The 18,464-nt window shown below is 39.4% G+C and overlaps 1 protein-coding gene across 1 annotated transcript in view; it reads right to left on the minus strand.

Annotated features, from left to right (window-relative positions):
* Nucleotides 1–18,464, minus strand: part of LOC100127873 (glucuronokinase 1) — a 58,719-nt gene that overhangs the window by 33,098 nt on the left and 7,157 nt on the right. The window contains exons 2-6 of the mRNA XM_002940385.5: nt 16,566–16,672; nt 14,585–14,629; nt 12,732–12,885; nt 10,716–10,787; nt 9,043–9,131 (exon numbers count right to left, since the gene is read on the minus strand). Of these exons, the coding sequence (XP_002940431.2) occupies nt 9,043–9,131; nt 10,716–10,787; nt 12,732–12,885; nt 14,585–14,629; nt 16,566–16,672 (467 nt within the window). The remainder of the gene's footprint in view (nt 1–9,042; nt 9,132–10,715; nt 10,788–12,731; nt 12,886–14,584; nt 14,630–16,565; nt 16,673–18,464) is intronic.

Below are 18,464 nucleotides of genomic sequence, written 5' to 3' on the forward strand. Positions count from 1 at the left end.
CAAGCTTCTGCGTTTAAAGGATTGGCAGCCAGCACGATTGAATCATGCGCGTTATCGCCATTTTGCTTGGCCTTTAAAAATTTTAGAAATTAATATTATGAAAACTGTGCATGGCAAAATCTTGAAATTAGCAGGAGAGGTGCAGGACATGGTAAGGGTTCAGCAAGACTCATACCTTGTAAGGAAGATAAGTAAACGATTCTCAAAATCACTTCCATTTTTGGCATTACAACATGTGAGGGAACGTTAGCTTATACCACAGGTGGAATCTTTGTTCAACCCCTCTGAATATCTGTGAATGGGGATTACAATAATGCATAAAGAAAGCTAAAATCTAAGCAACCATTACTGATAGACAAAAACGTGGGGATTTGAAGGGGAACGATTTAACACCTGACTCGCACCAAATTTCCCTCGCACGGTGCGCAATCTACGGGCGTCGATAGGACTCAAAATTGCGCGTTTTTGGTCACCTCACAGCTTTTGACAGTGAATTTCTAAAGAACCAATTGCTTCACACACTTCAAATTTGCTGAAGTTGTGTGAGGAGCTTTCCAAGAGTCATTTTCTTGTGTCATTTATAAATTATTTTTTTCTTCAGCGGTACAACCTTTTTTCTTTTTTTTTATATCATTTCAGCACATTACAAGAAAGAAAAGCCAACTGCAAGCCAAGTGCTCAACTACCTGAAGCTACAAGGGTGGTCAAAGCATGTTCCAAGCGTGGAGGAGGTCCTGCTGCACTGGGAGGCTAGGGAACAGCCAAGAAGAGAGGGCAACGATAGAAGAATCATGGCCCGCTTATTTCCGCAAAGGAAGGGGAACAACGAATGAGGTCGCTGGAGCAGGAGGAAATGGGCTATCTCCATGGACAGAGGAAATAAAAGATGCTGCATTGATGCCCAGAATGTTCCCTGCCCCTGCCACAGGGAACTAGCAACCACTTACGGGAGGAAAATTAACCATTCCCGTAAAAGGCCGAACCTTAAGCCCACGGTAAAGTATTGAAAATGACACCAGGCCTCATATCTTGTTCACAGCAAACAAAGACATTGATGTGGGTACAGAACTCTTATTTGACTATGGAGTCACAAGAAAATCATTTTCCGGAGAGGGGGCAGATCTACCCTGGATTGATGAGTAGTTCCCCTAGGAATACATTTATACATATGGACTTGCCCAATACCTTGACCGTGTTTGTAGGATCCCTACACGCTCCGCCGCAGAAAGTCCGGGGCCCCAAAAGGGCGTCGGTGAAGACCGGGGTGTAAAGGGCTCTCCTGGCAGTTTACGGGCTCCTCTACCCTACAGTCCGCAAGAGTGTGAGTACCGCATTTACCAGAATATACTCTGAGATCCCTGCTCGCTCTGCCGCAGAAAGTCTGGGGCCCCAAAAGGGTGTCGGTGAAGACCGGGGTGTACAGGGCTCTCCTGGCAGTTTACAGGCTCCTCTACCCTACAGTCCGCAAGAGTGTGGTTCATGGGGGGATAGTGTAATTTTAAAAATATTGAATATTTTTGTAAGGTTCCACATGACAATGTTCTTATCCTTGCTAAAGTCTTATCTAATTTGCCTTGCTGGTTTTGACTTTTTGCTTGTATTTTGGCACCTGAATCTCTGCTGCCTTTCACCGACCTTTTACCTGACTTGACTTACACCTCTGCCTGATCCTTTTTTGTACCGAGTTCACCGGAATACCTTGGCTGTGTGTAGGATCCCTCCTCGCTCTGCCGCAGAAAGTCCAGGGCCCCAAAAGGGCGTTGGCGATTGGGGAATACATGGGGGCAATAATGGGGCTATATGATTGCTGCTGGGGGAACATGACAGCCTGCTTCTATTTGGGCAACTGAATTTTCAGAGCGGCGCACCGACGCGCTGTGGTGCGCGACGTCACTGACGTCACTAAGCTGCACCTTTCAGTATGGGCCGTTTTATCTGCGTGCCTTTTTTCACACACAGCAGGAAGGCGGGGGAACTTATGACAGCCTGCTTCGGCAATTGAATTTTGAGAGGGCGCGCCAACGCGCTGTGGTGCGCGACGTCACTGATGTCAGGACGGCGGTCGGTGCAGTCTGCGCTTGGGTGGTGCTGAAGGATGTGAGGTAGGTGAGCTGGAGCAAGTTAAGGACACCCATGGGGGCAATAATGGGGCTATATGATTGGGGAATACATGGGGGCAATAATGGGGCTATATGATTGGGGAATACATGGGGGCAATAATGGGGGTATATGATTGCTGCTGGGGGAACATGACAGCCTGCTTCTATTTGGGAAATTGAATTTTCAGAGCGGCGCGTCGACGCGCTATGGTACGCGACGTCACTGACGTCACTAAGCTGCACCTTTCAGTATGGGCCATTTTATCTGCGCGCCTTTTTTCAAACACAGCAGGAAGGCGGGGGAAAGTATGACAGCCTGCTTCGGCAATTGAATTTTGAGAGGGCGCGCCGACACGCTGTGGTGCGCGACGTCACTGACGTCAGGAAGGCGGTCGGTACAGTCTGCGCTTGGGTGGCACTGAAGGATATGGGGTAGGTGAGCTGGAGCAAGTTAAGGACACCCATGGGGGCAATAATGGGGTTATATGATTGGGGAATACATGGGGGCAATAATGGGGCTATATGATTGGGGAATACATGGGGGCAATAATGGGGCTATATGATTGGGGAATACATGGGGGCAATAATGGGGCTATATGATTGGGGAATACATGGGGGCAATAAGGATTGTCTGCTGCTGGCACAAGTACAGATGGGGGGGCAATATGATGGCCACTAGCACAGGAACATGGTGGCAATGGCTGTTGGCACAAATACATGGGGGCAATATGATGACTGTTGGCACAAATACATGGGGCAATGTAATGGCTGCTGGCACAGTACACTCCGCTCCGTACGAGGAGGACTAGTAAAGCTGTCACGGTTTATGTAAATAATGTATATAGTGCCCCTAAGTATTAATTGTTTCCCACCCTTATTGATATTATAGATATACTTGAGCAAAATGTTTTCCCCCCTCCCCCTCCCACTAATCATCAATTAAGGAAATCACTATACTGCTAAATGAATTGTTCTATTTGGCCTATGAACTGCATTTATTATAATCATGTATAAGGTTGATTTCCCCATTGATTAGAAGGTACAGGAATTGATTTACAGGGTTGATTTGAGGGTTTAATGGTTTTATTTGTAATTTAGTCATTAGTTATTTTAACAATTGGTCTTTTTTAATCATTAATTAATAAAAGTTACATTTTATGGCGTAAACACAGAACATTTCCTTGGTGATTTAGTAATTTTGGTGGAAAACACCTTGTGTATGCCACACACACGTTAAAATAGTGAACGTACAGAGCATGCACTTACTTTCCTTTTCTTGTATTATGTTTGAGTTTAATGAGATTATTTCCAGGTTCTCCTCTAACTCTCTAAATTTTGAATCTGACAATAGTGCATTGACGCAAAGATTAGAATTTCTGTCTAATAAAGAGGTCAATTTACAACTGCATTCGGATACTCTTATTGAATATTTGAAGGTTAAAAGAATACCGAGAGGTTTAAGGTTGGGCATTAAACCAACATTTTGTAAAGAGGATCCAACATATTGTAAAAATTGGGAGAAAATCCTTAATAAATGTAGTCTTGACCGTATGACTTTGACTATAGAGGAGATACAAACAAAATTGACTGAACTAAGGTGTGATATTAAAGAGGTGAAAGAAAATTGCAAAACACTATCAGCAACTCAGATTTGAATGAATTGATGGATAAATTGAATGATACTATACATAAGCATCAAACTGACTTGCTGAAAGTAAAACTTGATAAGTTTAAAATGGATATCATTGATTATCAGGAGGATAGAGTGTATAATTGGAAAAGGGCACCCTTTAGAAGGAGACACTATAGTGACTTTAAGTCAGTGGAAAGTGAGGGAGCAAGTGGCTCTAAAAGCTCAGATATTTTCTCTAGTCCTTTTTAGGCAGAGGTATAAGAGGAAACAAGGAGAGGGAAGAGGAGGAAGAAAAGTGGTAAAAGATCAAGTGGCCCCTCGGATGTCAACCAGGAAGAGAACAAGATAGTAGTAAACATCACTAAGAGAAATCTGACCGAAGCGGAGATGTGTGTACTGAGTAAACGTTTAGGGTATGTACCCACAAATAATGGTGATAAACTTGTTTTGGATGTCGAATTACAGACATTTTTCACGTTATTGAGATTGAAAGCCCATTTTGCGCAGGATACATCTGATGGCAACATATGGTCGGAGAGGAGGCTGAAGTGGAGGATGATGCACAGTGTATATCCTGGTATGATGTTACCAGATGCAGACCTAAAAGTAAGTTTGTCCCTCCAAATACCAATCATTGTGTTGAAACATTTGTACAGGCAGTCGAGAGGGACATCAACAAAATGAAATGGTCGAATAGACGTAGTGCTGCACAGAATCTGACGAGGGAGGAGAAATTGGCATTATAAAGTTTGCGGACTGATGACTTCATCATTATAAAACCTGCTGATAAAGGAGGCGCAATTGTTGTGATGGATTTGGAATACTATGGACAGAAAGCTTTGTCTCAGTTACAGGATGTCGCATATTATAGAGTATTGGGTGGTGATCCCACATGTGAGTTGAAAGGTAATATAGATAGGTCATTAAAGACCTATGAGGATGAAGGGGTGATCAATAGTCGGCTGAGAAAATTTTTATAGGTTGATAACCCGATTATACCTGCCTTTTATCTTCTCCCTAAGATTCACAAAGACCTTTTGAAACCTCCAGGAAGACCAATTGTTGCTGGGATGTCATCTGTTTTTCAGCCGCTGGCTATCCTTTTGGATACAGTTTTAAACCCTGCGGTGATACGTACTAGATCGTTTGTAATGAATACTACTGATTTTATTAACAAAATAAATTTGGCAGGTGAGATCACAGACTATGTATTTCTCTGCACAATGGATGTGGCATCATTGTACACATCCATTCCACATGATCAGGGTATAGAAACTATTGCTTTGGTGTTACAGGAGCTATCACTCCCTGATGGTGCTGCCGAAATGTTGTTACAGTTTCTTGAATGGGTTTTGAAAAATAATTATTTCAGGTACTATGAGCAGAGCCAAGGTATGTCGATGGGTTCGAATGTAGCACCTGCATATACTAATGGAATGGAGGATGTCTTTTTTACCTTCAGGGATTACCTCAATATCAGAATTTCGACGATTAAATTTACCCTTGAATAAGACAAAAAACAGGTACACATTTTGGATGTTCTTGTTGAACTGGAGGGTGGCAATATTTCTACTGATATTTTCAGGAAACCAACTGATAGGATTACATACTTGAACCCCAAAAGCTTTCATCCTCCCTCTACAATTATAGGTTTACCATATAGTTGAGAGCGAAGCGTATTGTAAGCAGAGAAGAAAAGTTTGAAGTGAGAGCAGAGGAAATGATCACACAGTTTAAAATTAGAGGCTATGATACAGATGTCTTGGAAAAGTCAAAAAGGAAAGTGGAGAGAACTTGTAGATCTGATTTACTTAAAAAGAAACTATCTAAAAAAGCTAACAGATTACCTTTTGTTACCACATATTCTTCCCAGTCAGCATATGTGAAGGATACAATATCTAAACATTGGCATCTACTGCAGTTGGATGATATATTACGGCCTTGGGTGTCAGAACCACCAATGATGGCGTACAAGCGAGCCACCAATCTTAGAGACCAATTAGTCCATGCCTTGAGTGAACCAGCAAAAAAGCAACAAATTGATTAAGGTGTGCTACACAATGGACAAACCGGCTAGTTGTAGCCCCAGGTGCAAGCTGAACCCTCAGCCAGGGTAAAACAATATCCAGGATAAAATGAAAAAACAGCAGCACTCCGGAAATGTTGTAGAAAAAAGTGACTTTACTCAAGAGCACATAGCAACATTTCGGGCTTAAACCAGCCCTTTATCAAGCCTTTATCAGCAAAAAAGCAAAATACATGGTTAAGTGGCACTAAGGGGATGCATAAGTGTGGTAGATGTGTGAATTGCAATTTTGTAGTCCGTTCTGACAAATTTCATCACCCCATGACAGGGAAAGGGTATGAGATTAAGGACTACATCAACTGCCAATCTGATTTCGTTATCTATATCCTGAAGTGTACCTCTCCCTTAGAATTGAATCAGTCTGTCCCTGGCTCAAATGTTGTGGTGCAGTGTAAATGGTTAAGATTTAGCTAGAAGGATTGCGACCCCTTGCAAATATGTATAAAAGGGGGCATGATATATGCTGCCGTTATCCATAGTCTTTTAAGTGTGGTCAACCGGACAGTTTGCTGTCTTCCTGGTGCCAGGGTTCGGCATGTGGTTGATCGGGTTGACACATTATTGGGAGGGGCTGGGCATGACCCGGCTGTCTTGGTACATGTCGGTACTAACGACAAAATGAACGGTAGGTGGGGGACCTTAAAGAGTGAGTTCAGGGATCTAGGCTCTAAGATTAAGCAAAGGTCCTCCAAGGTCATTTTTTCGGAAATTTTGCTGGTGCCACGTGCAAGTTTAGGGAGACAGTGGGAGCTTAGGGAGCTAAATGCGTGGCTAAAGTCTTGGTGTAGGAAGGAAGGGTTTGGGTTCCTAGAGCACTGGGCTGACTTTTCCTTGGGGTACAAGCTATACAGCCGTGACGGATTGCACCTCAATGGAAGGGGGTCTGCTGTGCTAGGGGAGAGAATGGTTAAGAGGTTGGAGGAGTGTTTAAACTAGACAAGGGGGGGTGGGTGAGCTAGAGTTCTATGGGAAAATTAGTGTAGACGGGGCAGGGGGACTAGAAAAGGGTTGTGGGGGAGGAGTGAGGGGGGCATATAGTTTATCAGATAAGGAGCTTCCATTACAAGGAAAACAGTCTCATATTTGCCTTAGCTCTAACTCTCCGTTAGCTAATGTAAACATCAGAGGGAGAAGTAGTAATCTCCGCTGCATGCTGGCTAATGCGCGTAGCTTGTCGGGTAAATTATGGGAGCTGCAAGCTATTGCATGTATTGAAAATTATGATTTAATAGGTATCACTGAGACCTGGTGGGATGATAAATGCGACTGGGCTGTGAATTTAAATGGTTATACACTTTTTAGGAGGGACAGAGAGATTAAAAAGGGTGGAGGGGTTTGTCTTTACGTAAAGTCAGATTTAAAGCCATGTAATAAAGACATTACCAATGAAAACGTTGAATCTCTTTGGATAGAAATTTCAGTAGGGCTGAAGGTCACAAAGAAAATGGTCATTGGTGTATGCTATAAACCACCCCGTATAGATGAGGGGGATGAGGCCCAGCTATTGTTGCAAATGGAGGAGGCTTCAAAACTGGGTCAAGTTGTTATTATGGGTGACTTTAATTATCCGGACATTGACTGGTGTAATGGGGTGGCTAAGTCAGAAAAAGCTAGTAGGTTTGTAAATATGCTAAATGACAACTTTTTATTTCAGGCGGTTCAAGAACCTACTAGGAATGACTCTATTTTGGACCTGGTGATTTCTAATAATAATGAACTCATCTCTAACATTTGTGTGGGTGAGCATTTGGGGAACAGTGATCACAACATGGTCTCCTTTGAGATAATGCTGCAGAGACAGCTCTATAAGGGAGTAACTAAAACGCTCAATTTTAGACGTGCAGACTTTGCCAGTATAAGGGCATCTCTGCAATGTGTCAACTGGGAAAGGCTTTTCATGGGGTTAGACACAGAAGGAAAATGGAACATCTTTAAAACATTGCTTTGCAGGTATACACAACAGTATATCCCACCTGGTAAGCAAGGAGAGGCATCGCAAAGCAAAACCTTTATGGCTGAATAAAGGTGTTAGTGTCGAGGTTGGTAAGAAAAGACGTGCTTTTAGGGCATTCAAGTTAGCTGGGACAGCAGAAACTTTCATCAGGTACAAGGAAGCAAATAAAGCATGCAAAAAAGCTATCAAGCAAGCTAAAATTGAAATGGAAAGGGATATTGCAGCTAGGAGTAAAAAGAATCCAAAATTATTTTTTAATTATGTGAATAGTAAAAAAATGGCTTTTTCATAGCCATTATGACTTTCGTGAATTGTCGTGACTTTTGCATAGCCATAACAAAATTCGCAACAATTCGCAAAAAAGTCGCAAAATACCGATCATTACGAAAAAAAACGCATTCGGACGCTTTTTGGACGTTCGTGGATTAGTAAATGTGCCCCTAATAGTAGTGTCTTTCTCCCTCTTGTGCGCATTTGCAGATTTTTTGTATATCATGATGCATTATATTAATGTCAGCTTTTAGTTCATCTATTTTTCAAATAGTAGTAGCATGGTTGGATGAGATCAGAGCCATTAGCCCTGAGAGATTAGAAATTGAAGAGACTCAATTGTGCTGGCAGGTTGTGAGTTGTAGGCTGTAGGTAGTGTCTGGAGCAGAAGTGGGGATGTTTGAGAAGGGGGAGGCTGCATGTTGCTGCTGTGTGGGGTTCTCTGGCATAACTTTTCAGGCGTTTAGCAGCACTGGCAGCTAGTGTATGTTCTCAGTCCCTGTGTGCTGGCTGAGGTCCTGTGCGCCAAATTAATCACTTTGTGTGGGGCAGCCCATCTTGCAGGAGGTTCTCTACAATTAGAAAAGTACTCTTAGCAGTGCCAGACCCCAGTCAACTTGGCTGCCCTCCTGCTTATCCCCTCAAACATTGCCTCTGTCTTCCTATACAGAGGAATATTTTTACTACTACTTTGGAGTACTGTTTTCATAGAGCACTCTTCCCGCACAGGGGCATGCTAGGGTAGAGTACGCAAACGCAAATTTACTTCACTGCAGGGGGCAGAGAATGCAACTGCCTTGTGTGCAGTGAGAAATGGACCCTACTGGACTGAAGCACCTTTGTCCAAAGGTGAGGTTTAAGCTGTAGCAATGAGACTTTTAAGGCCACAGGGAAGGTAGGCAAAAACTGATGCTCCAGTCTAGTAGGGGCCCTACTTCACTGCACATAAGGCAGATGCCTTCTCTGCCTACCCCTACTTCTATTCCTGTACATTTCTTACCTATGTGTGTCTGGACAAACTTCAACAATTCCTCTTGAAGATGTACTCTCGCTTTCCTCCATCTCATAATAAATTGCAAGCTCACCACCCTTTGAAAATAGAAGGGAAAAAAGTGTCAATGCCTGTAAGAGCAATCACTACGAATCCTTTTACGGTTAAATTATATGATAACTTGCATGATGTTTCAGTACTATTAAAATGATTTATTTAAAGTACTGTTTTGAACAATGTTTGACCATATCATCCTCAGGACCAAAGAATGCTGGGTTGCAGTACAGACACAAAACTTCCCTGCTGTGTGGCTACTTTCAGCAGCAGCACAGAAGACAGCCAATTTGGTTGCATCTTCACTATACAGGAAACAAACAGTCTGGCATTTACTGAAAGCATGCTCTGTGGGAAGCAGAGTACACAGCTTTTTTTTTTTTTAAAAAAAACAAAAAGAAACAAAAGCAAAACCCCTCAGCACATATGTCTGAACTATAATATAACAATAGATGGGTCTTCATAAAAAGCAGTCTAAAAATAATAATATTTTGTGTCACTGGGTTAAAAAGAACTGGTCAGATATGAAATAATCTGTTCACATTAAACTGAATTAATGTCTTGCCTTAAGCCTACCCAACTATTATTATTTTGTTTCTTTACCTAAAAAGTAAAGCCTGAGTCTATGGACTTCTGTAAAAGACAATTTCATACAAAGTTGTGTATAATTATCTGTGGAGGTATGAGGCACATATACAATCCTGGCCAATATTCTGTGTATGCTGGTTAGTTCAGGGGTCAGGCATGTTTAAGAACTTTATCAGCCAGTGCACGGTGCATCAGCAGATGAGAAAGTAAATAGAAGTCACACCTCACTTCTTGTTCTAATCTTGAAGCTCTTTGCGCAACAACAGAAAGCTATACTACGTATGGCCCCCTCACATGCTCCCTGGCCATTCTGCCCATGGGCCCATCTGTAGGAGAATGTACCACAGATCAGCCCATGCATTGCTGCCATAAGTAAAAACAAAATCGATCAAGGGTGGAATGCAGACAATGTGACTTTGTAAGTGTGCTCGCTTCTGAAGTAATGGTGACCATGTATGCCCTTGCCTTTATGTGCTCAGATAATCCTTATCCTAGGCGCAGGGACACCCAAGATATCAAGTGAATAGTGGTGTAGTAGCATTTCAACAGACACAAATGAATACGTGTAACCTCTCACATATTACATATTATAACATGAGCAAAAGAATTTGCCTGCAATAAGATATGCTTGCTTTAGTTTTGCTGGAATCTATATTTAGATTGGGCCTGTTTATTAATCCAGGGAACTTCAATCTTCAAACTGGTGTTGGGTCAAAGTTTGCCTCTTACTTTATCACCATTGCATAAAAATAGACTAAATAAACTGATGGATAACTGCTGCCTTTAATTGTCTTAAGTAGACAATAAACCATTAACAAATCTAGGTCCCTACGGTGATAAGAAATTTAAGGCTACTTGCTGAAAAAGGGTCAAGGGTAAAAAATTACGTACAAACATAGAAATTATTCAACAACACACCAAAACAGTTTAATCACTTGCACCTTAAAAATGTAGAAAATATTCAGCAACAAATTGCCTTCAATTAAACTAATGTATGCACCTTAGCCTTACAAATAAATAAATGTTTCAGTAAATATTACCTTTAACTGAAAGAATTTAATCACTTGGGCCATGTCAAAATTCTGATCAGCACACAACATGTCTGCCGCAATCTACAAAAATACACAGTTGATGATACCACACATTGATAAAAACGACCACATGATTATTTTCTGTTACAAACAATAATGCACTCTATCTCTGGTCTCTTTAAGCAAGAGCTTTGAATCAAATATATAAAATGTATGTAAGCGACAGCAAAATATTGGGATCTAGTGAATTTATAGCAATTCTGTTTAGATTTCTTCACACTTCTAAATTGCACATAAAACTGGAAATGAAATAGTTTTGTAAAATGTCACAGATGTGTATGGTTTATGAATTCTGAATAATAAATTTGGATGCTGAAGAAGATTTAGGTGTGTTATGGCATTTGCTTCAGAGCTTTGTGATATGGCAATACAAAAAAGTAAATAGGAATGATGGGAGAAGCTATAAGGGATTGATTAAGGTGGAATATGTACGGAGAGAAAACTAAACAGGTTTGTTGACACTTTATGCTCCTCAAACTCCTTTTGATTTGACAATCACATGTTCAGCCATGATGTGTTAGCAGGTAAAATTCAAATCACAGAAGGCACTTGTGATCATTCTATTTTTTCATTTTCATTATCAAAAAAAATATTAAGAAGGTGACGGAACAAATAAATACATTTACAAGGAAAAGAAATAGAAGTTAGAAAAGTCTCTTTACCCACTCTGCTTTTTTTACATTAACCACAGATTGGAGATGTGCTCTCTTAGAAGAGGACAAGGCTTGAATTCTGATAAAGGGGCAACAGAAGGTTTCTGGTATTAAACTGTTAATAAAAGATCCTTAACTGAGGTTTTTTTAACATTTTATATTGTGTATCTGTGTATTATGTATCTTTATATATATTTTGGTATATAATTGCAAGTGTATGAACATTTATATAAAGTATTATTAATAATATATATAATACATAAAAATATATCGGTAAATCCCATATTTAAAGGGGAAGGAAAGGGGGGTGCTAAAATGTTAAGCACCCCCAAGTAACTTGAATCGCTTACCTTGTACCCTGGTCTGGTGCCTCTATTAGGAGAAAACCGCACCAGCCCGGGGGACCTGGGGCGATGCGCTTCCTCCTTCTGCCTTCGTTTCGCTGCGACTCTGAGTCCGGCGCATGCACAGTATAGTGAAAAAGCCGACTTAAAGCTTGCGCGCGCAGCGAAGAAGGAAGGAGGAAGCGATCGCTGCTACCCCGGGCTGGTGCTGTTCTCTCCATACAGGGGCACCAGCCCGGGGTAGAAGATAAGCGATTCAAGTCACTTGGGGGTGCCTAACATTTTGGCACCCCCAAGTGACTTAGCTTTTCCTTCTCCTTTAAAGGACATGTCAACCCCAAAAATCATTTTTGCCTAATAAAAGAAAAGATAATTCTAAGCAACTTTCCAATATCAATTTATTAAAAGTTACTAGTGCTTTGAAAGTTATTTGTAAATATAATTGCTATAGAAAGCAGCATTTGCTAAACTCCTGGTTGTTTGTGCGAGTCACAACAGCCAGCACACCGAGCAATAACACATACTCGAGTATAAGCCGAGGGTTAATTTTTCAGCACATTTTTAGTGCTGAAAAACTCGGCTTATACTCGAGTATATACGGTACATTGTTTCAAATGCCAGCACCACAAGGGCTGAGAATAGAAAGAGACTGGCAAACACTGCTTTAAATAGCAGTTATATATACAAATAACTTTGGGGGTCGAATGACCCTTTCACAGGGGTCGCCTAAGACCATCGGAAAACACATATTCCGATGGCCTTAGGAATAATTTTATAGTTGGGGGTCACCACAACATGAGGAACTTTATTAAAGGGTCGTGGCATTAGGAAGGTTGAGAACGAGTGACATAAATGGACCCTTTCATCTTTTATCTTGGAAAAATTACAAAGCAGTATTTTACAAAGAAATAAAATTATTCTAAGGAGCAACTACTGTTGTAAATTATGCATTGCTAGTGAATACTAACCAACATAATGTCGTCATTCAATTTCTTGCTGGAGATAGCAAGCTCAAGATCTGCAACTGCTCCAAGTCTTGTCTCATAAGTAGTAGTACCATCATTAATAATATTTTCTACAGGAAAATCATTGGCGGTTGCCCAGCGTTCATAGTGCTTATACCTATAAAAACCCAGAATACATTTTATATTAAAGTGACAAATATCTATTGATAACCTATACCTTGACAGACAGCTTCAGAATTATCCAGTCTTTAATCAAAGGGGGCATTTACCAACAGTTGTTTTGCAACTTTTCTGTGACTTTTTCCTGCACATACTTTTTAGTAAATGTCAAACATTAGAGGAAATGAGTTTTAGTAAATCTGTCCCATAGTGTGCTAATTCAAATACAGGTACAAATTTTCAAAAAAGGAACCTTTCTATAATTTGGAGCACAATGTCTTAATGCTACTACAAACATTTAAACATAAAAAATAGGATTGCTTTGCCGTTACAATGGAATTATGCTAGGTTAATTAAAGGAGGAACAGCAACACCAAAAATGAAAGTCTTTTAAAGTAGCTAAAATATAATGTACTGTTGCCCTGCACTGGTATAACTGATTTTTTTTCTCCAGAAAGACTACTATAATTTATATAAACAAAACTGCTGTGTAGTCATGGGGACCACCTATCAAATGAGAAAAGGCTGAAGTTCCATAGCAGATAGCAGATGCTATTCAGAATATTAAAGGAGAAGGAAAGGCTAATAAAGAGTTAATCTCAAGCTGCAGGCATACCTTCAGTTGTCTCAATAGTGCCCTCCACATATTTCACCTGTTCAGATGATCAGAAGCCAAACAGGAAGAAAAAACACTGAGCTGTGTAAAGAAAGTTCCCATAATGCCTCACTCCTGCACCTGCTCCTGAGACCAAGACTAAGGGGGACATTTATTAATCCACGAACGCTCCGTGCGTGCATATTTTCTGCAACAATTTCGTACCTTGAGTCAAAATTTGTGCGACCAAATTAAGCTTCGTTATCGTGACTTTCATTGGGCCAGGTTGGAGCTGCATCGTGCTATTGATTCCTATGGGATGCTTCCAAAATCGTGCACAGAAGGATCAAAGTCAGAAAGGTTTTCCCGCTGTTTACAATCATTCGTTATGAAAATTTTGGATCGCCAATATGATATTATCGTGACTAATACAATTTTTTCGTAAGCATTTTCGTGATATTTGCGATCAGCAGAAATTATCGTATCCAATCTGAATTTTTCCTATTCGGGATTCTAACTCGTGATTTCATGAATGTAGCCCTAAGTGTACATGCTCAGTTTGTAAGACTATGGGGCACATTTATCAAAACACGAGTTCGAATCCCGAATGGGAATTACTTTAGAACACTTTCCTTTTTTGGTGTTACTTTTACTTTAAGATCAAGTACACAACATTCTCTTTCATTAAACAGAAAATGCAGATACTGTTAAATAGAAAATAATTTTTAAGCTCTCGGAACAATAGCAAAGTTTATTTTACTTATTATTTTTAAGAGCTAATGGAGACCAGTTAATCATACACCCCAGGGTCTTTCCATAATTTGGATCTCCATACTTTACGTCTACTAAAAATAATTTAAATATTATTTAAACCCAATAGGATTGTTCTGCCACCAATAAGGATTAATTATTATATCTTAGTTGGGATCAGGTACAAGTAATAGTTTTATTACAGAGAAAAAAGGAAATCATTTTTAAAAATTTTAATTATTTGATTCAAATGGAATCCGCAATTCATAACTTTCTGGATAACAGGTCTCCAGACAACAGATCTCATACCTGGACCATGTCATATTTACTTTTCAAGGTTTAGTTTGCTTACTTGTCTGCATTTGTCACCAGGTACACTTCACTGAAGAGTTGCCTCCTAAACAAGAGCAGAAAAAAGAAAATATACCAAATTCAGATAGCTGGCAAATCACATCCTTACCCTTCTGCCTACTAGCCCAGGAATAACCCAGAGCACAAGGTGCAATACACAACAGGGAAACAAAGGTTGATTTGCTAAGAACAAATTGTTTAGTACACAGAAAAGTCTGTAAACATATAATTTATTACTTGTTTTGACCCACCTTTTAATGCACACAATATCAACACATATTAATGGCCAAGTAAATTACAAGGTACATACATGAACACAGAAAAGCCTATATATTATCTGCTAAGCACAAGCCTTTTAGCCCTATTTAACTGGAACAGCTGCTCCTATGTTTGTTTGTAAAATTGTGGTTTTTAAGAGGCAAACATGCCATATTTTCAGAGCAAATTATATTTAATTTAAAAGCATACAAATCCCTTTCCTCTTGGTGTTACAAGTCCTTTAAGTTTGTAATACAATGCCCAAAGGTATCAGTTTACCAATCTGATAATCTTTCCCACAAGGTAATATCACTTTATGCTCTGTCATTTCATAAGCTTGATTCAACAAAGCTAATACCATTCACTACTTGTTAGCCAATTAAGCAGCTCTGAAAATCGTGTATGCAGTGTTTAATTTCCAAACAGAACAAGCTGAATAGTCCTCACTAGAAGGTTTTAGGTAGTGACCTATTTGTTTCCTCCATGTACATTATAAATTGACTGTGTATCTGACATGTTCTACATAAGATCCATGTAATTTATGCTAATCCTCTGGCCAAACCACTTAGCCACTCCCTGCATAATTTATACCCATCACTACACTCTCCATGGGTCCCATATGTGTCTTCCCATCTGTTCTTACATTACACTTTAAAGTCACTAGAATCTATTGGAAAAATTACTCCAAATCGCTGACTTCTTTTTCATCTTGCAAATAAATTAAGATTAAGTTGATGGGAATTAACTCAGAAATGTACTGCTATTGTTTGTTACAAACAAAACTGGCCTCCTTGCTAGGCAATTTTTCTACATTATAAATAACTACATTATTTTATACCATTTTTAACATTATGCTGATTAAATTGGAATTTTAAAAAATCACTTATTTATTTGTCCACATTCATTCATACATTGTGCCTACTAGGCAGTAGTACGGCGGTAGTAGGCGGATCAAGTACACAATGGAACACAATAAGATTTGTGGCCCACTGTAAATCAACGAACAACTCTCTTGGAAATGCCTTGCCATTGCTTAACATAAGGACTGCCACAAGTAAAACATATTAATCGCCGTGGCAATCCTAATGCACAGATATACTACAGCCAACAAATCCTACTGTCAGCCATTGCCCTTAAACTTCCAGCTGTGTCTCAATTATAATCCCACACATCCTCTCTTATGTCAACCCTTTTTAACTTTAGCTCTGCTGTTGGAGGGATTCTGGGAGTTGTAGTTTACCAGCCTTAGAAAGTCCACAGGTTGGAAAAGATGCACCGTTTTTCATGATGTTACGTAATGTACTTCTAACCAACTTTCCAATGTACATTAGACATTTTCATTAGGTTTAAATGTATTTGTATATGTAAGCAGTATTAAAATAAAAACAATATTTATCTTTTTCTGTTTTTGCAATGTTTCTGACTCTTGACACACTGTAACAAAAGTCATGTCTTTTCCAGGACATGCACAGTTCACTATGAGGAACCGCTATACTTAGAATGCCCAAGTCCAGTCAACACCTACAAGCAGGTGAAAAATGGTGGAGCTGTGCTGCCCAGAAAAGTGCCCCAGGCCAATTCATTTTGTATAGCCCACGGTGTTTTTAACTGCTATGCCATTAATTACTTACAACCACAAATCACATAATATTTACTGTGTTAAAACAACCACAAGTAGATCTAGTATGGAGGTTAGTTATAAAAGTTAAAAGAAATATACTTACGTATTTACAGCTTTCCACCAAAAATCCAAAATTTTCTTACCACCTACACCAGGCAAAAGTGCTTTGGGTACATCTTCCAAGAAACTGTACAAACCACTCTGGTCATTCTACAATGACATTAATAAAAAATATAAGCGTTCATATTTTACCAACCTAGCAATGTGCAAGTCTAATTCAGACTGACTTATACTGACATTTACTGTTTTACTGCTGTAGAAATAAACATCCTGCATCACCTTCTACTGACTTGAATTAAACAAAAAAAAAACTCACTTTGGCATCTTCAACCTATTCAAGTCAATGAGTGACAACAGGTGGCAGTTTTAGTCACTTTAAACCAGCTAAAAGGCCCCGGATAAAAAGCTTCCTGTGTCTATCAGCCTTAAGATGACTATACACTTTGAGATCTCATTTTGTGAGGCTGCAGAGGCCAGTGATCAGATCATACAGTAGGGATATGAAGATCTGTCAGATAAGGACGTATCAATTTGTCAATGCATTTCTCAACAGAGCCATCAACATGCCCTATAGACAGAGACATACTGTAGCATGTCATCTGTACCTTGAGAGGAACTCAGACCATGAGCCTAATTCTACTCTAGTCTAATAAGTCTAATTCTAGTCTAATAAGTTAAATCTACTACAAATGGAGATGCAGGAGAATATTTGTTGCTGTCAAGCCCCTAGCCTCAAACTGCATGTGGGAGTGGAATTTAAGTGTGACATCTTTGTTAACATTTTAGACATACCCTATCATGTCACACAATGGACATGGATCCTCAAAGTGGTGCCACAAAGTGGGCATGGACATGTTCAGTGCATACAGTAAAAATTATTTTATTTTAAAAAATATAGCAGTGTAGTTAGTGTAGGACTGGGATTTATAATTTTGCACGAGTAAACCTTTTATTGTTTGTTTCTAATGTCCTGATTTCTGTTCTGTCATATTGTACTGTATGTACAATAGAACATGAAATGCAAGAGGGCAGATCAGAGTAAAATTGCTCAATTCCTGTTGTTGGTTCATAAACAGAAAGTCAGTTTTCTAAAAGAAATATTTTTTTAGTAAAACTAGGACTATTTCTTAAAGGCAGGACAGCTTAGTAGGTATTTTATAATCCACTGGAAAATGAAACACAGCCTACCCCTGTAATGAAGTCGATGCTGACACCAGCTGTTGTCATAGCTATGAAATCTATGCAGTTCAGTCCTCTATATACAGTACATGCAGTAATGCCCAAGCATCTAGAAAATGCTACCAGTCCATACTTTGCTGAACCCCCAAAGGAAAAAAAAAACAGAGCAAGCAGACCATTGTCCCATAATGTCCCATGCAACCAGGAGCAAAAAAAAAAAAAAGGAAGCTAAAGAATAATTCTAGTAAAAAAAATGTACTTCCTTGCAAGACTTCTTATTACTTCTATATGAATCTGGCTATTTTGTCTCTTGGTTCACAGAACCACATTGCTCTATTAAGGTTATTTTCACTGCTACATGTGTGAATTTAGTAGTTAAAACTGTTAAAATTCTGTGCATCTAGGGTTAGAGTTACATATACTGTGACTGTACAATGTGGTAAGAAGTTGTAACCACATATTAAATAAAACTTTTAGAATACAAGTGTCTGCAACAAGCTGAGTAGATGTCATTATGCTTTCTGCAAAGTCTAAAAAGTTTCCAATAAGCCCTTATTTGCAAAACACTACTGGTGGGGATGTGTTAAGCAACATAAAGTGGAAATAAGGGGGAAAAAAAGAAATTCTATCTAAAAATACAATTTTTAGTAAGCAAGTTATTAAAGGGATACTGACAGACCTAAATATTCTACAGTGTGATATTAATCATAATAAACAAATTACTTTCATGAGTATCTGAAAGTATCTGTTTTCTGTGTACGTC

The sequence above is a fragment of the Xenopus tropicalis genome, chromosome 7 (assembly GCF_000004195.4).
Source record: "Xenopus tropicalis strain Nigerian chromosome 7, UCB_Xtro_10.0, whole genome shotgun sequence".
Classification (NCBI taxonomy): Eukaryota; Metazoa; Chordata; class Amphibia; order Anura; family Pipidae; genus Xenopus; species Xenopus tropicalis.